Source organism: Crinia signifera, chromosome 6 (assembly GCF_055691185.1).
Source record: "Crinia signifera chromosome 6, ASM5569118v1, whole genome shotgun sequence".
NCBI lineage: Eukaryota > Metazoa > Chordata > Amphibia > Anura > Myobatrachidae > Crinia > Crinia signifera.
This window is the reverse complement of record NC_139222.1, coordinates 247,344,943-247,360,536: the sequence shown is the minus strand read 5'-3', so window position 1 is coordinate 247,360,536 and position 15,594 is coordinate 247,344,943. Positions and strand designations below refer to the sequence as shown.

At 43.6% G+C, this 15,594-nt stretch overlaps 1 protein-coding gene across 2 annotated transcripts in view; it reads left to right on the top strand.

Moving 5' to 3' along the window:
• NT5C2 (5'-nucleotidase, cytosolic II) overlaps window positions 1–7,453 on the top strand; it is a 79,806-nt gene extending 72,353 nt beyond the window's left edge. For both annotated transcript variants that reach the window (XM_083149258.1, XM_083149257.1), the window contains 4 exons: window positions 298–349; window positions 1,094–1,154; window positions 2,686–2,862; window positions 3,123–7,453. In XM_083149258.1, coding sequence (XP_083005384.1) covers window positions 298–349; window positions 1,094–1,154; window positions 2,686–2,862; window positions 3,123–3,356 — 524 coding nt within the window. In that variant the 3' untranslated portion in view covers window positions 3,357–7,453. The remainder of the gene's footprint in view (window positions 1–297; window positions 350–1,093; window positions 1,155–2,685; window positions 2,863–3,122) is intronic.
• Window positions 7,454–15,594: the final 8,141 nt, after the last annotated feature.

Below are 15,594 nucleotides of genomic sequence, written 5' to 3'. Positions count from 1 at the left end.
GAGACCGTGTGGTAGCTAACATGGCTTAGATCCAGATTTTGCTTGTCACAGTCCGGGCAGTTTGTCTCCCTTCATAGCGTCTCACATTTGGGTGTCTTTGGCGTCTTTGACTTTTCAGTTTCAGTCTTTTTGCTTTTGGTGTTTTTTTTATTTTGTGCTTTGTTTTATTGTTTTACTTTCTGCTGTCTTCTCTATTGTACAGTGTTTGCATATAATAGGCACAGCGTTCTGTTGTTTGTTTGATGGCTCTACCTATATCTTGTGCTTCATCTTCTCCTGTTATTTCACTTGGTTTAGCGCTATTTGAAGAGCTCCAGAGTTTGGATATCTTCCTGTCAGAACTCTATAAGTAAGTACTGTCAATGGAAGTTGTGGTGTAGCAAGGGGGGCATAGAGCAAAGTATGTATAATTCAGATTGGCAAGCAACTGGACCAACCATGTGGCACTGCAGGTGCGGCAGATGTAACGTGCAGAGAGAGTTAGATTTGGGTAGGTGTGTTCAAACTGAAATCTAAATCGCAGTTTCAAAATAAAGCTAATGTGGTATACATGTCGAAGCAGAACGTATTTACCCTGGACAGAAACTATCAAGGTGGCAGAGATATATTGTAAGAAAAGCACATGAGGAGAGAGGGACCTGCTCGTGAGAGCTTACATTCTAAAGGGAAGGTGCAGACAGGCTGGGGCTCTATAGATTATAGGCAATGTTAACATTATCTTGATAAGTCCTAAAACCATTTTTTTTATTTATTTATGGTTTTTAATCCTTGTTTTATGTATGATTTTATTTTACTGCGGGTAATGTCCAGTAACTGCTGGACAGTTTTCCACTTCTAGCTGAAACGGTGGGAAACTTCTATACAGGTCATCGCATTTACCAGGAGGACCACCAGTTTATGATCTAGTTAACCTGCTTCGAACTATACCCCAGACTCCCGCATGCCCTTATCTATACTACTGCAGTATTATTATTATTATGCAATTTATAAATCAGATTACAAAGTGACCCGTCAAATCTACAGGCTGTGTCTGTTATAAACTATATGGTCTATATGATGTTGTACAATCGCCAATCTGTCATTTCACTTTCAGGCATCTGGACAGTAGCAGCAATGAGAGACCCGACATCAGCTCCATCCAGAGGCGAATTAAGGTATTACATCTATGTTTGTTTCTCTTCCTGCAGAGAACATTGCTTGCTGGTTCTGCAAGATACAGTAAGAGCACTTACTCCTTGTCTGTTCACACTACCGGTATATTGTAAGATGCTTCTCCTTCTCCAGAAGCTATATATGGAATAATGCACTCCTTACAGGGAATTATATGGATATTACATGTCACTGACGATACCATATAACAGCACAAGACAGTGATGGAATATGCATATACAGGACATAGTAATCTAGTGTGAGGTCTAATATCCATAATATTATGAACAAGAGAATGGGTTAATCCATTATAATACATGCGTTTTAACACACAAGCCTAGAATTTGACAGGCCGATAGGAACCAATTGTCCCATCTAGTCTGCCCATGTACACGCACAACTATACACTGTTTATTTATTTATTTTTATTTATTTTTTGGGGGGGGGGGGGGATATTCATTTACCAGTGTAGTTCTAGATTGTGCCAGGAGACCGTAATGCTAACCATTACAGCATTTGTTTTCCATGTATTCACTACAGTAATGACATCAGAACTCATGGATTACATTCAGTGACATCAGAACTCCGTTTCTTAACATTTTAATTATTTATAGAACGTTATATACCTGTATTTTATACCCATATTAACAAGGAGGCCAAATGTAATAAGGGTGTGGGAATCTGAAAGTTTTACCCCCTTTTTTTTTTAAGTGACAATCAATTACTGTACATTAAAATCAACCTGTTTTTTTTTTTTTTTTTTCAGTGTAAATGATTAGCCGCTTTGACAAAATAAAAAAAAAGGGAAAACTTTCCCAAAATCTCCCACTTTCTGATTTTCACGCCTTATTACATTTGGTTCCACTTGTTTTTTTTTTTTAAGTCTTAAGCAGGCTTTCAATCCGCAAGGAGTTGTGAACTATTTTATTTTAATATTAATGTGGACAAAAATAGATTGCCTTTTACCAGCCCAGTATAACTGAAACTCGTTTGTGTATATTGCTGCTGCTGCTGAACTATACAGAGTAATTCCAGCTTCATGAAGATCTGATGCACTTGGCTGCACTAATTACTTCATCTAACTCTCTTTTTTATTAATGATCAGTGAAAGAATGTTTTCCATACACACCGTTTTCTCTGGAAAGCAATTGGCATTAGGGGTGACATGTAATAGGAAGTTGAGAAATTTGGTAAGAAATCTCCAGTATTTTTAAAGCGCCAATCATTTACACTTGAAAATCAAACTGGTTTTGCAGTGTAAATGATTGCCGCTTTAATAAAACACTATCTGAATCTCTCATCCTATTACATTTCTCCCTGGGTGTATGAAGCCAAGTGACCGCAAACGGTATAAGTGATCTAAGATTCACACCACATGTAAGTCACATGGTTTCCAAAGGACACCATGGTTAAATAATAGCCAGTTAAGGACTGATGGTAATAGAAGTGCAGTCATGCTACTTCATGAGTTATGATATTAGTGGTAATAGAAAGCGGTTGTCATGACCTGCGTTCCATCTGTCTTATCGCCTGCAGAAAGTTACCCATGACATGGACATGTGCTACGGTATGATGGGAAGTCTGTTCCGCAGTGGCTCCCGCCAGACTCTCTTCGCCAGTCAGGTGATGCGGTATGCAGACCTTTATGCAGCCTCGTTCATCAACCTCTTGTATTATCCCTTCAGCTACCTCTTCAGAGCAGCACACGTCTTGGTGAGTTCCACTCCATCCAGCACCTCTTTTATATTCGGTCCGTCCCAATTGCATTGGGACACGGAGTAGTCTATTGCTGCAGTGGTTGTGACAAGTGCTACGTGTACCTAACCGAATCCGATATAGCGGTCACAGTAGAGATACATTTCTTCTAGACATAACTGTCCTCCTGCCTTTAAGCTGACGGTAGGGAAATGCAGATACCTGGATGTCACAGTTAATGCTCTACAATGTTTTAATAAAGTTTTCTTTGCCTATAGATGCCCCATGAATCTACAGTGGAGCATATTCACATGGATATCAATGAGTCCGAGTCACCAATGGCAACACGGAACCGCAGCTCCTTGGACTTCAAAGATTCCGATTTGAAACGGCATCAGCTAACTCGGTCCATCAGTGAAATCAAACCACCTAACCTTTTCCCGCTAGTGCCCCAGGAAATCACTCACTGCCATGATGAGGATGACGATGAAGAGGAGGAGGAGGAAGAATAGAATGTTACGCACAAGTAATATCCTGAAGAGGATATTCAGTAGCAGCAGTTCACTGTAATGTTATACAAGGAAACGTTTCCTATTATAGGACAAATTTCCATACGCAGAAAAAATATTTTTTCTGTTTTATATAAATATATATATAAATATATATTTTTTGTTAATCCCGTCCAACAGTTATGAATGCAAGCCGGTATTTGCACTTGATTACTCCTAAGTTGTACACCTCTGTCGTAGAGTACTAAGTTATCCGGACCTCTCTTTGGCACAGTACTTACTACTTACTGTTTGGTATTGTAGTGTTTACGTCTGATGCCATTCTGCAACGCATTCGTTGACAAAACGTGATGATTCCCGCTCAGCACACTGGATCTGTTTGTGCAGTTAGCGTCTTTCATCACAGATGATACAGTGACCTGAATATTTAGTACTGATGACAGAATTCTCGATTTGTGATTTTTGTTCTATGCTGGACTGTAGGCGGACCGTGTGCTGCACACACAGAGTTGCAGTCCGTGGAAAAGAATGGCGTGGTACCGGCAGCTTCTACTAGCAACAGACTCTTGCAATGACCAAATTCTGGTGGATGGCCCTTTCCTGCTATTCAGAAGGAACATGCATGCTTTTCTATCAGCTACTGAAAATCTGACCTACAGTATATATCCCTCGTAACTACAAGTTTGTCGGGGAACTAATCGTTGTGGGAATACAGCCCATCCTTTCACCAGAAACTAGCGACTGAGAACTGGGATTCAGTGATCTCGTTAGGTTGTAGTGAATCTGGCTGGATTTTCAGGAACATCAGTAATGCCGACCATGGTTACCTATCCTGTGTGTAGACAATAACGGCACCATAGAGATGTAGCCTATCCAGCTAGACGCAATGCAATTCTGCATTGTGTAGCAAAACTAGCGCTTTTTTTTTATTTTTATTTTTTTTTATCTTTTTGAAGCTGTGATTTTTGCTTTTGATGATAAAACCAAAACATAACAAAGTGTGTACAATGAAGACACAACTAGTATACTATACAGTGCATTGAAATACATTTGGTCCTGTTACATTCTCCACTGTAATTGCTGCGTTCAGGAAAATACTTATATGTATGTTTTGCATCTGCATTCAGAAATATAGTACATATTGTTAGAATGAAGCCGTTTTTACCGAAGCAGCGCAATAGAAGTTTGCACAGGTCTAAGCACCAAATCCTTGCCATCAGTGGCCATCCTGCATTGCATGAGTGATTTATGCACACAGCGTAGTGTTCAGTCTCCGCAGCGCTGTAGTGTACTCGTATCTTCACTCCATCCTCCTCCATATCCTAAACTGTTCAGGGCCACAGGATACTTTATAATGTTATACTCTATATTGTAGTCATTTATAAAAGCTGGGGAAAAAGGTGGTGTTGAGTTTAGCAACCAGTTAAGGTCCAACCATCCGATTTAGTTGCTGTGGACTGTAGTGTTTAAAACCCAGCTTTGAAAGTTTCCCTGCAGTTATAGAACACTTCATGCCATTTGAATAGTTCTTTCATGACCGGCTGTCCTTGTTTTACTGTACATTCAGTATAGCCAGGTTTGGTTGTTCAATCTTACATTTTAGTAGGTTTCTATTGTGTTCTTTGTGGTTTTTGGATCTGCAAAGGTAAACTGTGCACCTGCAGTACATCTGATTTGCCTACAGTTGAGGTACACTTGTTCAGCCATGTTTGCTGCGTTATATTGTTGATTAAAAGTGACCAATATAGTGTAGTATTTCAGCCTTTTATCTCCGAATACATTGTGAGATTGCAAGATGTACAATGGGATTTTACTCTTTATTACCGTAGATGATTTCTTTGGCGCTTTTAAAACATATCGCTTCCCTAAATGGGAATGACACATTTTGCCTAAATTACCATTTAGGTTCTAGTTTGGACTGTTGTATGTTTATACTAGTTATAAGAATCTTTTCTGCATTATTGTTATGTTAGACTTAGGCGACCTGTGTCTGTCACATTATGCGGCTGGCAGGACACAGTGGAAGTAGTAGGTCTGTCACAGGTTGAACATCAGTTTTTTAGATAGAGTATCCAATGTGAAATCATTGCTCGTTCCTCTAGAAGACTTTTCTGGTGCCTATGGTCCATTACTGCGTTATTTAACCATGCATGCTTTTATCATCTTAATGATTTTGTAATAATTATTTTGTTCTTTTTGTTTGCAAGATAGCACTTTTTACATAAGTATATTCAGTTGCTTCTATTGCTTTGACCCTTATACATTAATGTATACTGTGAAATACTGTCCATTGATATTGTGGGTATTATTTGGGCATGGCTGTATAATCTTGGATGAGTTCTGTGAATTTTGGGGTGGTCTTTTACCCCAGTGCTCCAGCAGGAATGAATTATGGGTTTAGAACTGAAGGGGAGATGTATGAGGCTGGGAAAAGAGCGGGAAGTGAGCCAGTGGAGGCCTTGCCCATGGCAGCCAATCAGCTTTGAAGTAGGGTTTATTAAGCACATTCTACTAAATTCAGTAACAGCTGATTGGTTGCCATGAGCAACTTCTCCAGTGGCTCACTTGTCCACTCTTTTCACTGTTTCATACATACCCCCATGTTATGGTAGATTTCTTTTAACCCCCAATGTGAGCATGGCCCTGGACACTTTGATAAGGCCATTTGAATACCAGTTAGTGCCATTTCTCTAATAACCCTTTCACACCACACAAATAACCTGGGTCGACCCAGGTTGGCGTGCAGTGTGAAAGGGCCATTTCAAATATCCCGGGTCCAGCAACCCGACCTGGTATAAAAGAAGTGTTATTCCTGGGTCGGGCACTGGTTGCTGAAAATGAACAGACCCAATCCCGTTGACTTCTATGGAGGAGGCAGCACCAAAGAGAACGTGCAACAGATTACAACTACCACACTCTATCAGAGGTGATGCTTCTGCTGCCTCCTCCCTGCCTGATGTGCCGCTATTCAGCCCGCCCCCCCCCCTCCGAATGACATCAGAGACCCGGCAATAAGCCAGGTTGCTGTGAGCAACTAAACACCACAAATGCCGGGTCGCTCCCGGGATGGAGCAAGTGTCCAAATCCCTGGGGCGACCCGGCATTTGCAATGTGAAAGGGGTATAACATTATCTGCAGAATACAGTGTTCCATATCTGATGCTCTCCATTACTCACCTGTATATGCTTAGACTGTGGTTCCTAAACTGACTTATCTCAATATATTTCATTATATTGGGATAAGTTGCTCTATCATTTTCCAGGTTAATGCTGACCATGTCTTTCTGCCCTACATAAAGGAGAATAGACCTCTGATATAAAAGCAGTATTGCCCATTTACATTCATTCCTGCTGAAGACTTAATTATATTGATCCCAGTGAAATTAGCATCATCCATATTCTCCAAAATAAATGCTTTCTTCAAGTCACCCACCAACATGTGGAATGATGCTCCGCCCGGAGCAGGAGAACACTGGGGGTGAACATATCTCTTTAATGATAAAAAAAAATAACAACCTTGCAGTCGGCCACTTCTGTGTCTTAGTTCTATATTCCTTAATGTCGGTTTATCTCTGCATTGTTTAATGTTCTTAGTAACGCGCATCTTATTCATTATCTGAACTGAATCCCTATTCTGACTATTGCTGTCCAAGTAACCAGGGAGATCCCTGAGGCATGAGGTTCTATGTGAATTAATAGGCTGGACATGAGTTCGGCTCACACGATGCCTTCTTTCACTATGTGTAGGCAATGGGGCCAGTTTGGTTTACATTTCTCCATACACATAAGTAGAATACGGGTTAAGCACACATTGGGCGTTTCCTATACCAGCCACAATTACTTACAAAGCACATGTTGTTGTGTATCTCAAAGTTACACAATGAAGTAGGTTGCCTCTGTTGTTCTATGATGTGTTACATGTATACTGTACATGCATTTTGCAAGTGGGTTGGTGGAACCCAAGCTGACCATCCGTTTGAAATCCGCTTATTTTTTAAAGTGACTTTTGTTTTCCTTCTAAGTTTGATAGCTCTTCTGGAATTGGTTCCCGTTTGTAAATGATGCTATTCTATATCACCAATAAAGTTTTTAAAAAATGAACATTTTAATTGTATTACATTTTATTATAGTTTTATTTTTATTCATATTCTGACTTTCTTGTGTTTATTTTTATTATGGAGGGGATGTGGTCATTTCAACAACAGGGTTAGGTCAAAGGCTACATTAATTCTAAAACCTTCAGACATAGGAGCCGATTCAGGATCACTCGTTGCCATACGAATCTGGCCCCAGCCCAATGGTCGGGGGTTTGAACGGCTTTGGAGAGTTACACTGCCAACATCTCTGTTGTGCCAGCGTCAATCACATTTGTTATATAAATTCAAATTAAAAAATGTGTTAAAAAAAATGATTTCCCTATTTACAGGGTTTGTATAAAAAGTAATGAGACCAAATTGTGGAAAAAATATTTATTGAAGATATCGCTACAAACAATTAAAATTCTTCAAAATAAGTCCCTTGTGCATCGACACACTTCTGCCAACGAGTTGTCCATACTTGGAAGGCGCCCTGGAAGTCCTTTTCTGGAACGTCCTTCAAGCAGCTCGTCAAAGCCGCTTTGACCTGGAGGTGTCCTTTGAGGGCTGTCTTCACTTGAGGGAACAGACAAGTCCGCTGTAGGGGGGGTTTGGGGAAGCATTGCAATGCCGTTACGGGCTTGGTAGTTGTTGACTACGAAGCTGGTGTGGCTTGGTGCATTGTCATGAAACAGCAGCTTTTGCTATGCTTTTACTCCCGAACACTTTCTGGATTATGGCTAACGTCTCCATGGCAGATATTCTGAGTCCCACACATAGTTTAATGGTGTAGCGCTGTTCTATAGAACCTTGCATTTTTAAGCTTCAACTGAGCCTAGGGACAGGGGACCACTAAACCGCACAGAAATACGTAGGTGACTGACGCTCGGTGAGTGTTGACTCCCCCCCCCCTCCATCGAAACCACCAGGGCGTACAGTCGCGTCAGTAAATAAGGTAAACACTACAGGTCGTTCTAATGAATAACAATGTTTCCTTGCCAATTTTCACACCAATATTGACAAATTAACTTATCATTTAAGGGGTTAAGCAAACCAGGGACCTCTAACAGTAGGATCAGGGCCAGATTAACAATTAGTTAACAGTATTGTATACGATAATTGTAACGTGTATGGGCACCTTGAGTATTAAAATTGTGTTCCTATTTGACACATTTATGCCATTTGTGTACTTTTATATATTTAGGGAAACATTGGTGGTTATAGTGTATGGTCCTACATGCCATTGGCCTCACCTCCTCCATTTCTCATAATAGGCCCTTGAACATTTCCATCTCCGGCCCCATTAGGCCCTTAATCGGGCCCTGAGTGGGACAATTTGTAATGTCTGTTTGTCACAGAGTTGCCCATCATTTGCAGTTTCTTAATTGGAACTTGCAAGACATCAGAACACTTACGAGGGCCTATGCTATAACTATATAACATACAAAAGGTTTTCAGAGCCTTTATTTTTGTTAATTTAAACCGCCTGAAAACAGGAGACTTCCCAACCCTGGAATGTGAAATATGGCAGCTCCCACATTCTCAGCCCTGATAAAATGCCTGTCTCGCCAGAAGGACCTACATCAGTGTATTGCGGAATGTACCCGTGTCAGCCTTGCCAGCTGGATGGAGACAAGGTAGCGGGGATGAGATGTACAGTGCGGAGGTGCTCATCTGGCCACCAATGAAGCTTCACGCTCCAGATGTCGCTGTCCCTTACATTATTTATAGCTGACTTGCAGTTGATTTTACTTGGAGAAATCTTTGGTACAGATGGAGCCCCTTTCATTCACTCTCAGCGCTCACCAGAACTTCCCCGCTGGCGAGTACACGTGCGTCTCACATGCACGTGCGTCCCAGTCACTCGGTGGCTGGGTGGCGTAATCCGGCCGTCTCCGCTTCAGGGAGACGGGCAGGATTAGGGGGGCTCGGGGTGGCGATGGGGACCGACTATGGCGACGGGGAGCTCCATCGGAATGAGGCGCGCGAGCGTCCCCTTCCGACGGCTGGCGATGGCATGCAAGAGGGGCACTACATCTGTTATTGGAACGCAACTGCTATTTCATATAAAATCATCTAAACCTATATGTCTAGTGTGTCTAGGAAACGTTGCCATCTGTTGGCAGGATGCGAAACTACATCGAGTGAAACTATCTCTTTCCCTCTCATACGAGCATAAACACAGAAGGTATCAGACTGGCTTTCGAGTGGGCGTACTAGTAATATATAATGCCCCCCCCAGTAGTGCTGCTTACACACACAATGCCCCCCAGTAGTGCTGCTTGCTCATAATGCTCACGGTAGTGCCACGCACATAATGCCTGTGTAAATGTCTGCGACCGTGAAGCCAAGCCTCATTTTGATGCTGTGGGTGCATGGCCAGCACCCTGATAGCTCCAGGCCATGCGCCCAGCTCCTCCGTCTCCTGTGAATAGATGCTGTGTGTGATTTACTGGTCTGTCGGGGATTCCCAACTACCACCCCTCAACGCAGGACACTGCCGGCCTTGGATGGGATGCTGGTCATATAAAAATTGTGACTATCCCGTGAAAATTGGGACAGTTGAGAGGTATGTCTACCTCTATCATGGTATAGAGCAGGACTGGCCAACCAGTCACTCTCCAGCTGTTGTGCAGATACACTTCCCAGCATGCCCAGCCAAAGTTTTAGCATGCCCTAATAGCAAAACTGCGGCAGGGCATGCTGGGACATGTAGTGTCACAAATCTGGAGAGCTACAGGTTGGCCAGGTCTGGTATAGAGTAATAAGTGTAAGCTACAGCACAAACAATTCTTCATATGGAGCAGCCATTACTCAATTTGGAAAACACATTTTTAGCTTCACGTTGGATTTTGGGTCTAACGCCACGGATGTAATATTCCAGATTTTTGCCACTGTTGTTCAATTGCTTTATTGCTGTATGTATGTATCTGAGAGTTTTACACAGTATGTCCTGCAATTTTATTGCAGAACATATTGTGCTCTGCATAGTAACAATATTGTTATTAACGGTTATCTATGTAGAAGATTATCACATATTCTGATGATACGCGTGGTAATAAAGGCCCTGTGCTTGAACTTTCAAGGCCTTGGACAGCGAGAGATTAGGGTACTTGGTCAAGGTCGTAAGGAGCAGAAGCAGAAATTGGCAGGAGATCACTTGGGCACAGTGCTGTACCACTGGCACACGAAGCCTCTCACACAGAACTTTTTCTAATCCCTGGCTCTAGAGCAGAGTTAAAGTATTGTCTGTAACGGCATTTGTTTGTATGACCCTGAAATCATTGTTCTAATAAGGTCACCACAGAGATCATCTTCCAGCGACAGCTGATGATAGAGTGAAGCTTCCTCACAACCAAATATAGAGGTTTGTGACCATGGTGCAATTGGCTGAAATGCTTCTGCTCTGTGTGTAAACCACTTATGAATGAGCTTTGTCATTTCCATGCTGACTACATCACTAACTGCTTAAGATTGATGGCTTTGAGGTTAGGGTTGGGGTAGCCAACTCCAGTCCTCGAAAGCTACCAACAGTTAATGTTTTCCAGATCTCATCACAGAATCACAAGTGAAGTAATTAGCTGCACCTGTGGATCTTTTGACATGTGATAGTGAGTAATGAGTGCACCTGTGCAGCAGCTAGGTTGTCTGGAAAATGTGAACTGTTGGTAGCTCTCGAGGACTGGAGTTGGCTACCACTGGGCTAGGGTCTGTCGATATGAGATAACAAAAAAAGATGTGGCCCCATCAGTGGCGTAACTATACATTTTACTCCCCCCTGCCAAAAAGTTTTGTGCCCCCCCCCCCCCCCCCCCGGCTCCTCTCCAGCGTGTTTCCCCAGCGCGTGACGTGATGATGTCTCATGCATAATGGAGAAGCTGAAGCAGGATAGAGGAAGAGAGTCCAGCAGACACTGCTGCTTCCCTTGGCTCCGACGCATCCCAGGCCGCCCCAGCACACCCATCCGCCCGCCCATCCTGTACACAGTAGCCAATAGCTGGCTCTGTGTACAATCAATTGAATCATTGGAGGGATTTGTCGTCCCTGCCATGGCCGCACCCGTGCTGCAGCTGACTCGCCTCTGGTGCTCAGCCAGTGGGCAGTGGCAGGCAGCAGCATGTCAGTGCGTCCAGCGGGTGCCGGCGCCCACACAGACCCTGCTGCGGCTTGCTCCCCCAAGCGGCAGCTGGGGCTGCCTTACAGTAGTTACGCCACTGGGCCCCATGGACTCACCCCCGGCCTGACTGACTCTCGTACTGTCTGTACTGTCACTGTTTTAGGTGTTCCACCCTGGCTGTTGCACAGCAATCCCAATCTAATTCCTAGTGTATGCAAGTATACCTGGCCAATAAAGCTGATTCTGATTGTACCACTGGGTTATATATAGATGGTAGCTGAAATGAGTATTTATGCAACTCAGCTGTGGCTCTTACCTCTGCGGAAGAGGGTGAGCTGCCATGATGCGGGGCCCCCCTCCACTGTCGCCGTGCTCCTGGTCCCCGCTGCAGAATGCATCGCAGCATCAATGGCAGAAGACCCATCTGTATTAGCTAGGAAAAACTGTACATAACATGTTTCTGCAGATTACTCACAGTATAATTAAAAAAGTAGTCCGCTGGGGTGATGATAGGGATGCGGCCTATCTCTGGCACCAGCACATTGGCTATCTCTGTCACAGGAACCCTTTTCATCCAGTGGCTGACTTTGAGGTAAGTAGATGAACTGGAGGTACAGTGTCCAGCAATGTCCATGTCTCCTGTCACACTAGAATGCAAACCATGGACATAGTTCAATATTCACCTGGGGCTGCATACCAATACCACACAATGCCACTCCCCTTAGTAGGTGCTCTGCCTGGAAAGTACTGGGGGTGGGGCATTCCAGCAGGTACTGAAAGCTGGCACATGACATCTGGATGAGCTGCATCCACTGATCTTCCTAAAACTCTTCCACAGTGGCCCAGAACGCATTGTGCTTGGCTTGAGGATGAATATACAGAAACACTGACCAAAATAAATGCTCTCCTCCAAGGCAAGTAATGGTGTCCAGTATGGACTCTCTCTGCCATAAGCTGCACCCTCCTCCTTCTGAAATGACAATGTAGCAACCGCATCAGTCTCCTGTGAAACTGCAAATAAACTATATACACCTAGAGCTTACTGAGTAGTAACTCGCCAACCATATCTAACGATGCCTCCCTACCCATTAGCCACCAGCCAAGTCACCATACAGTCTTATTCTCTTATTATTGTCTGCAAAATCCCCAAATTCCTGGGTTTAGTGTGAACGCATCTGACCTGGAAAGTTCCTGGGTCCAAGGTGTAGTGTAAAAGGTCACCTCAGGCTGGGTTGACAGGTCTGGGTTGTAGCTGGCCATTTTCCAGGACGCATGTATGAAAGGGGTATTAGTTACTGTCTATGGCAGAGTCACCTGTGAGGTTCAGGACTTTCACTACTACAAACTGGAAGTTTACTGGTGCCACTAGACACATCCCACAGTCAGACCATTACCAGTGTGACTGCATTATGTTATCACAACTGGTTGTGTGTGGTGCTGGCTATATTGCAATCCACATAAGACTGGCTTAGTAAGCAGCTGTCTTAGCGAGACAGCTGGTTTATATAAAAGATTAATTATACATAACAGGCTGGGCTGGCAATGTATTCAGCATGATACACTAACAATCACAGACCCTACAATGTAAGCTGCAATGGCTCGGCCAGAGGGAGATTTATCCAAGGTCACTAGGATTAAAGAGCAATTGTCCAAACTTGGCTCTGCCAGAAAATGGTTTTGTCACAGGACTACAGATGACCTTGATGCTAAAGCAATTCCCTGTGACATATATGCTGGTAATCTTATTTTAAGTGCTACCATTTACTTGCCATTGTACATGTAACTAATGTGTGTCCACCTAATTATAGATCTCCGGCACATTGTAAACAAAATAATGAGAATATTTTAGTGGCCATGAACTCCAATTTCCCCTACACCCCATGTCACACTCGGAGGAGGATGTGAATTCGATTCTTGGTGTTGGATGGAACCAGGAGCTTGGAAGGTGGCTGGTGCTTCCTCGTAGTGCAGAACTAGACTCCAATGGTTGAAGAGACCAGAAACATGGCCACTGAGTCTAACTCACCGGTGGTCTTCTCCAGGGATCCAACACAAGGAGGTTTGGATTTTATGGCATCTGATAAAATGTTCTCTTGCCCTGGACACCGGGACTAGTTGTGACTAGTGTTCGGTTCTGAAACAGTGGAGGTGAGCTAGACTGCAGAATCACAGTGGGATGGAGGGAACTGGACTAATGAAGATATTAGGGCTGCAGATAATGACAAGTTGACTACTGAGTACTGATCTGATCAGAACCAGATTGGACCAGAGTGATCCTGCTTGGGGCAGGATACTTGATACTGGAACTTGCAGTGTTTGAGGAGATGAGTACTGAATACTGAACCAGCTGTAGCCGGACAGGACCGGGGTGAACCGGACTTGCTGAGCAGATAAAAATTCAGAAGAAGAAGACCGGAGAATAACTAGATAGACTGCACCAGGACTTGCTTTGGAGTTAACAATTCTGAAGATGAAGAAGAAAATTATGGAAATGGAAAATAACCATATGGCCTTGCTGAAAAGATAACACTGAAAAGAACCCAAGGTGTACAGACAAACAGGAAACATGACGTGGGATTCAAATAACACGCACAATCGTGCTTAACATTGTAATGGCAATTTGGCGAACTTGGAAGGCCCCCTAAATACCTGCAGGAGCCTGCTAATTGGCCAGTTAAAGTAAATGGGGAAATCAGGCTCCATGCAGAAGTTGGCACCCAGGACCCCAAAGCACACCCTCAGGGGCGTAACTAAAACTTGGTGGGCCCCATAGCAAAATTTTGAAGAGAGAGGGGAGGAAGATGTGTTCACCATCTGCATTATTACTGTGGGTTTGCAGAAGTTCTGCATTATTATACTTCCCAACTTTTGTGCCTGTGCAGTTGGAACCTAGCAACGCCAGCCCGAAAAAGGCTATAAAGCATACTTGCCTACCTGACCCTCTCCATGAGGGAGAAAATGCTCTGTTCCTGGCCTTTCTGGTAATGTATGATTGCCATCACCTGTGGGGAGCTAGCTAATTGATAAGAAAGGTGTTTGACCACAGGTGATGGCAATCATACATTACCAGGAAAGTCCAGGAACAGAGCATTTTCTCCCTCATGGAGAGGGTCAGGTAGCAAGTACATCTGCAGTGAGCAAATGAAGACTTTAGTTATACACTTGGCGATTTTGCCCAGCGATGATCGCTAGAATTGCTGGACTGAAAATCACTCCGTGCATACACACTTGCCCAGAGATTTTCACTGCAATGGAAAGCCGTTCAATCTGCTGGTAATACCAGCAGATGAGCGGGGGGCGCCGGTGATAATGAGGGATTGTGAATCAGCATTCACCCCTCATCACTCGCCCATACACACTGGGCGGCTTTCAGCTCAAAATCACCCAGTGCGTATGGGCCTTTAGTCATTGGGTGGATCCACTGTATAATTTTGGAAGGCGAAGGGACAAAGGAGCAATAGTATAATAGCAGAAGGGGATGTAAATTTAGAATTAATCAGAGAAAGAGAGGGAAATGATTTAGTTGTGTAATAAAGTATGAGAGGAGACCAGGATTGGGTGGTGAACACAAGACCTGTAACTAGACATTTTGGTGGACTCTGTGCCAGGAAGAGTATTGGTGCCCACCTCCCCTCCTAATATTTAAAATAGGGACAATACATGCCGAAAGCTCACCAAAAATATAGGGGCCTGGCTTAATGGGGGAATGGGCATGGCCACAGAATAGTACTAATTCACATTACAATGCACCGTCGGTGGAATATTTATAATGGGTGCAGTGTGTGTAGTGCACACAGGCCCTTGTGTCCAGGGGGGCCTTCACCACACACGCTGCACCCTTTTTAAAAAAAAAATACTTAATGTCTGTAACGCTTTTTTTCTGGAGATCGGTGGATGCAAATTAAAATCTGAGCCCTCTAGTGCTCAGAAACTATAGCGCTGTTCTGCCAGCAGAGTGGAGGGGGCCCACACAGAGGAGGCTGCACACAAGCCTCTTCCAATCTTAAAATGCCCCTGCAGAAGGTTGTGTCCATTATTCACATTATACC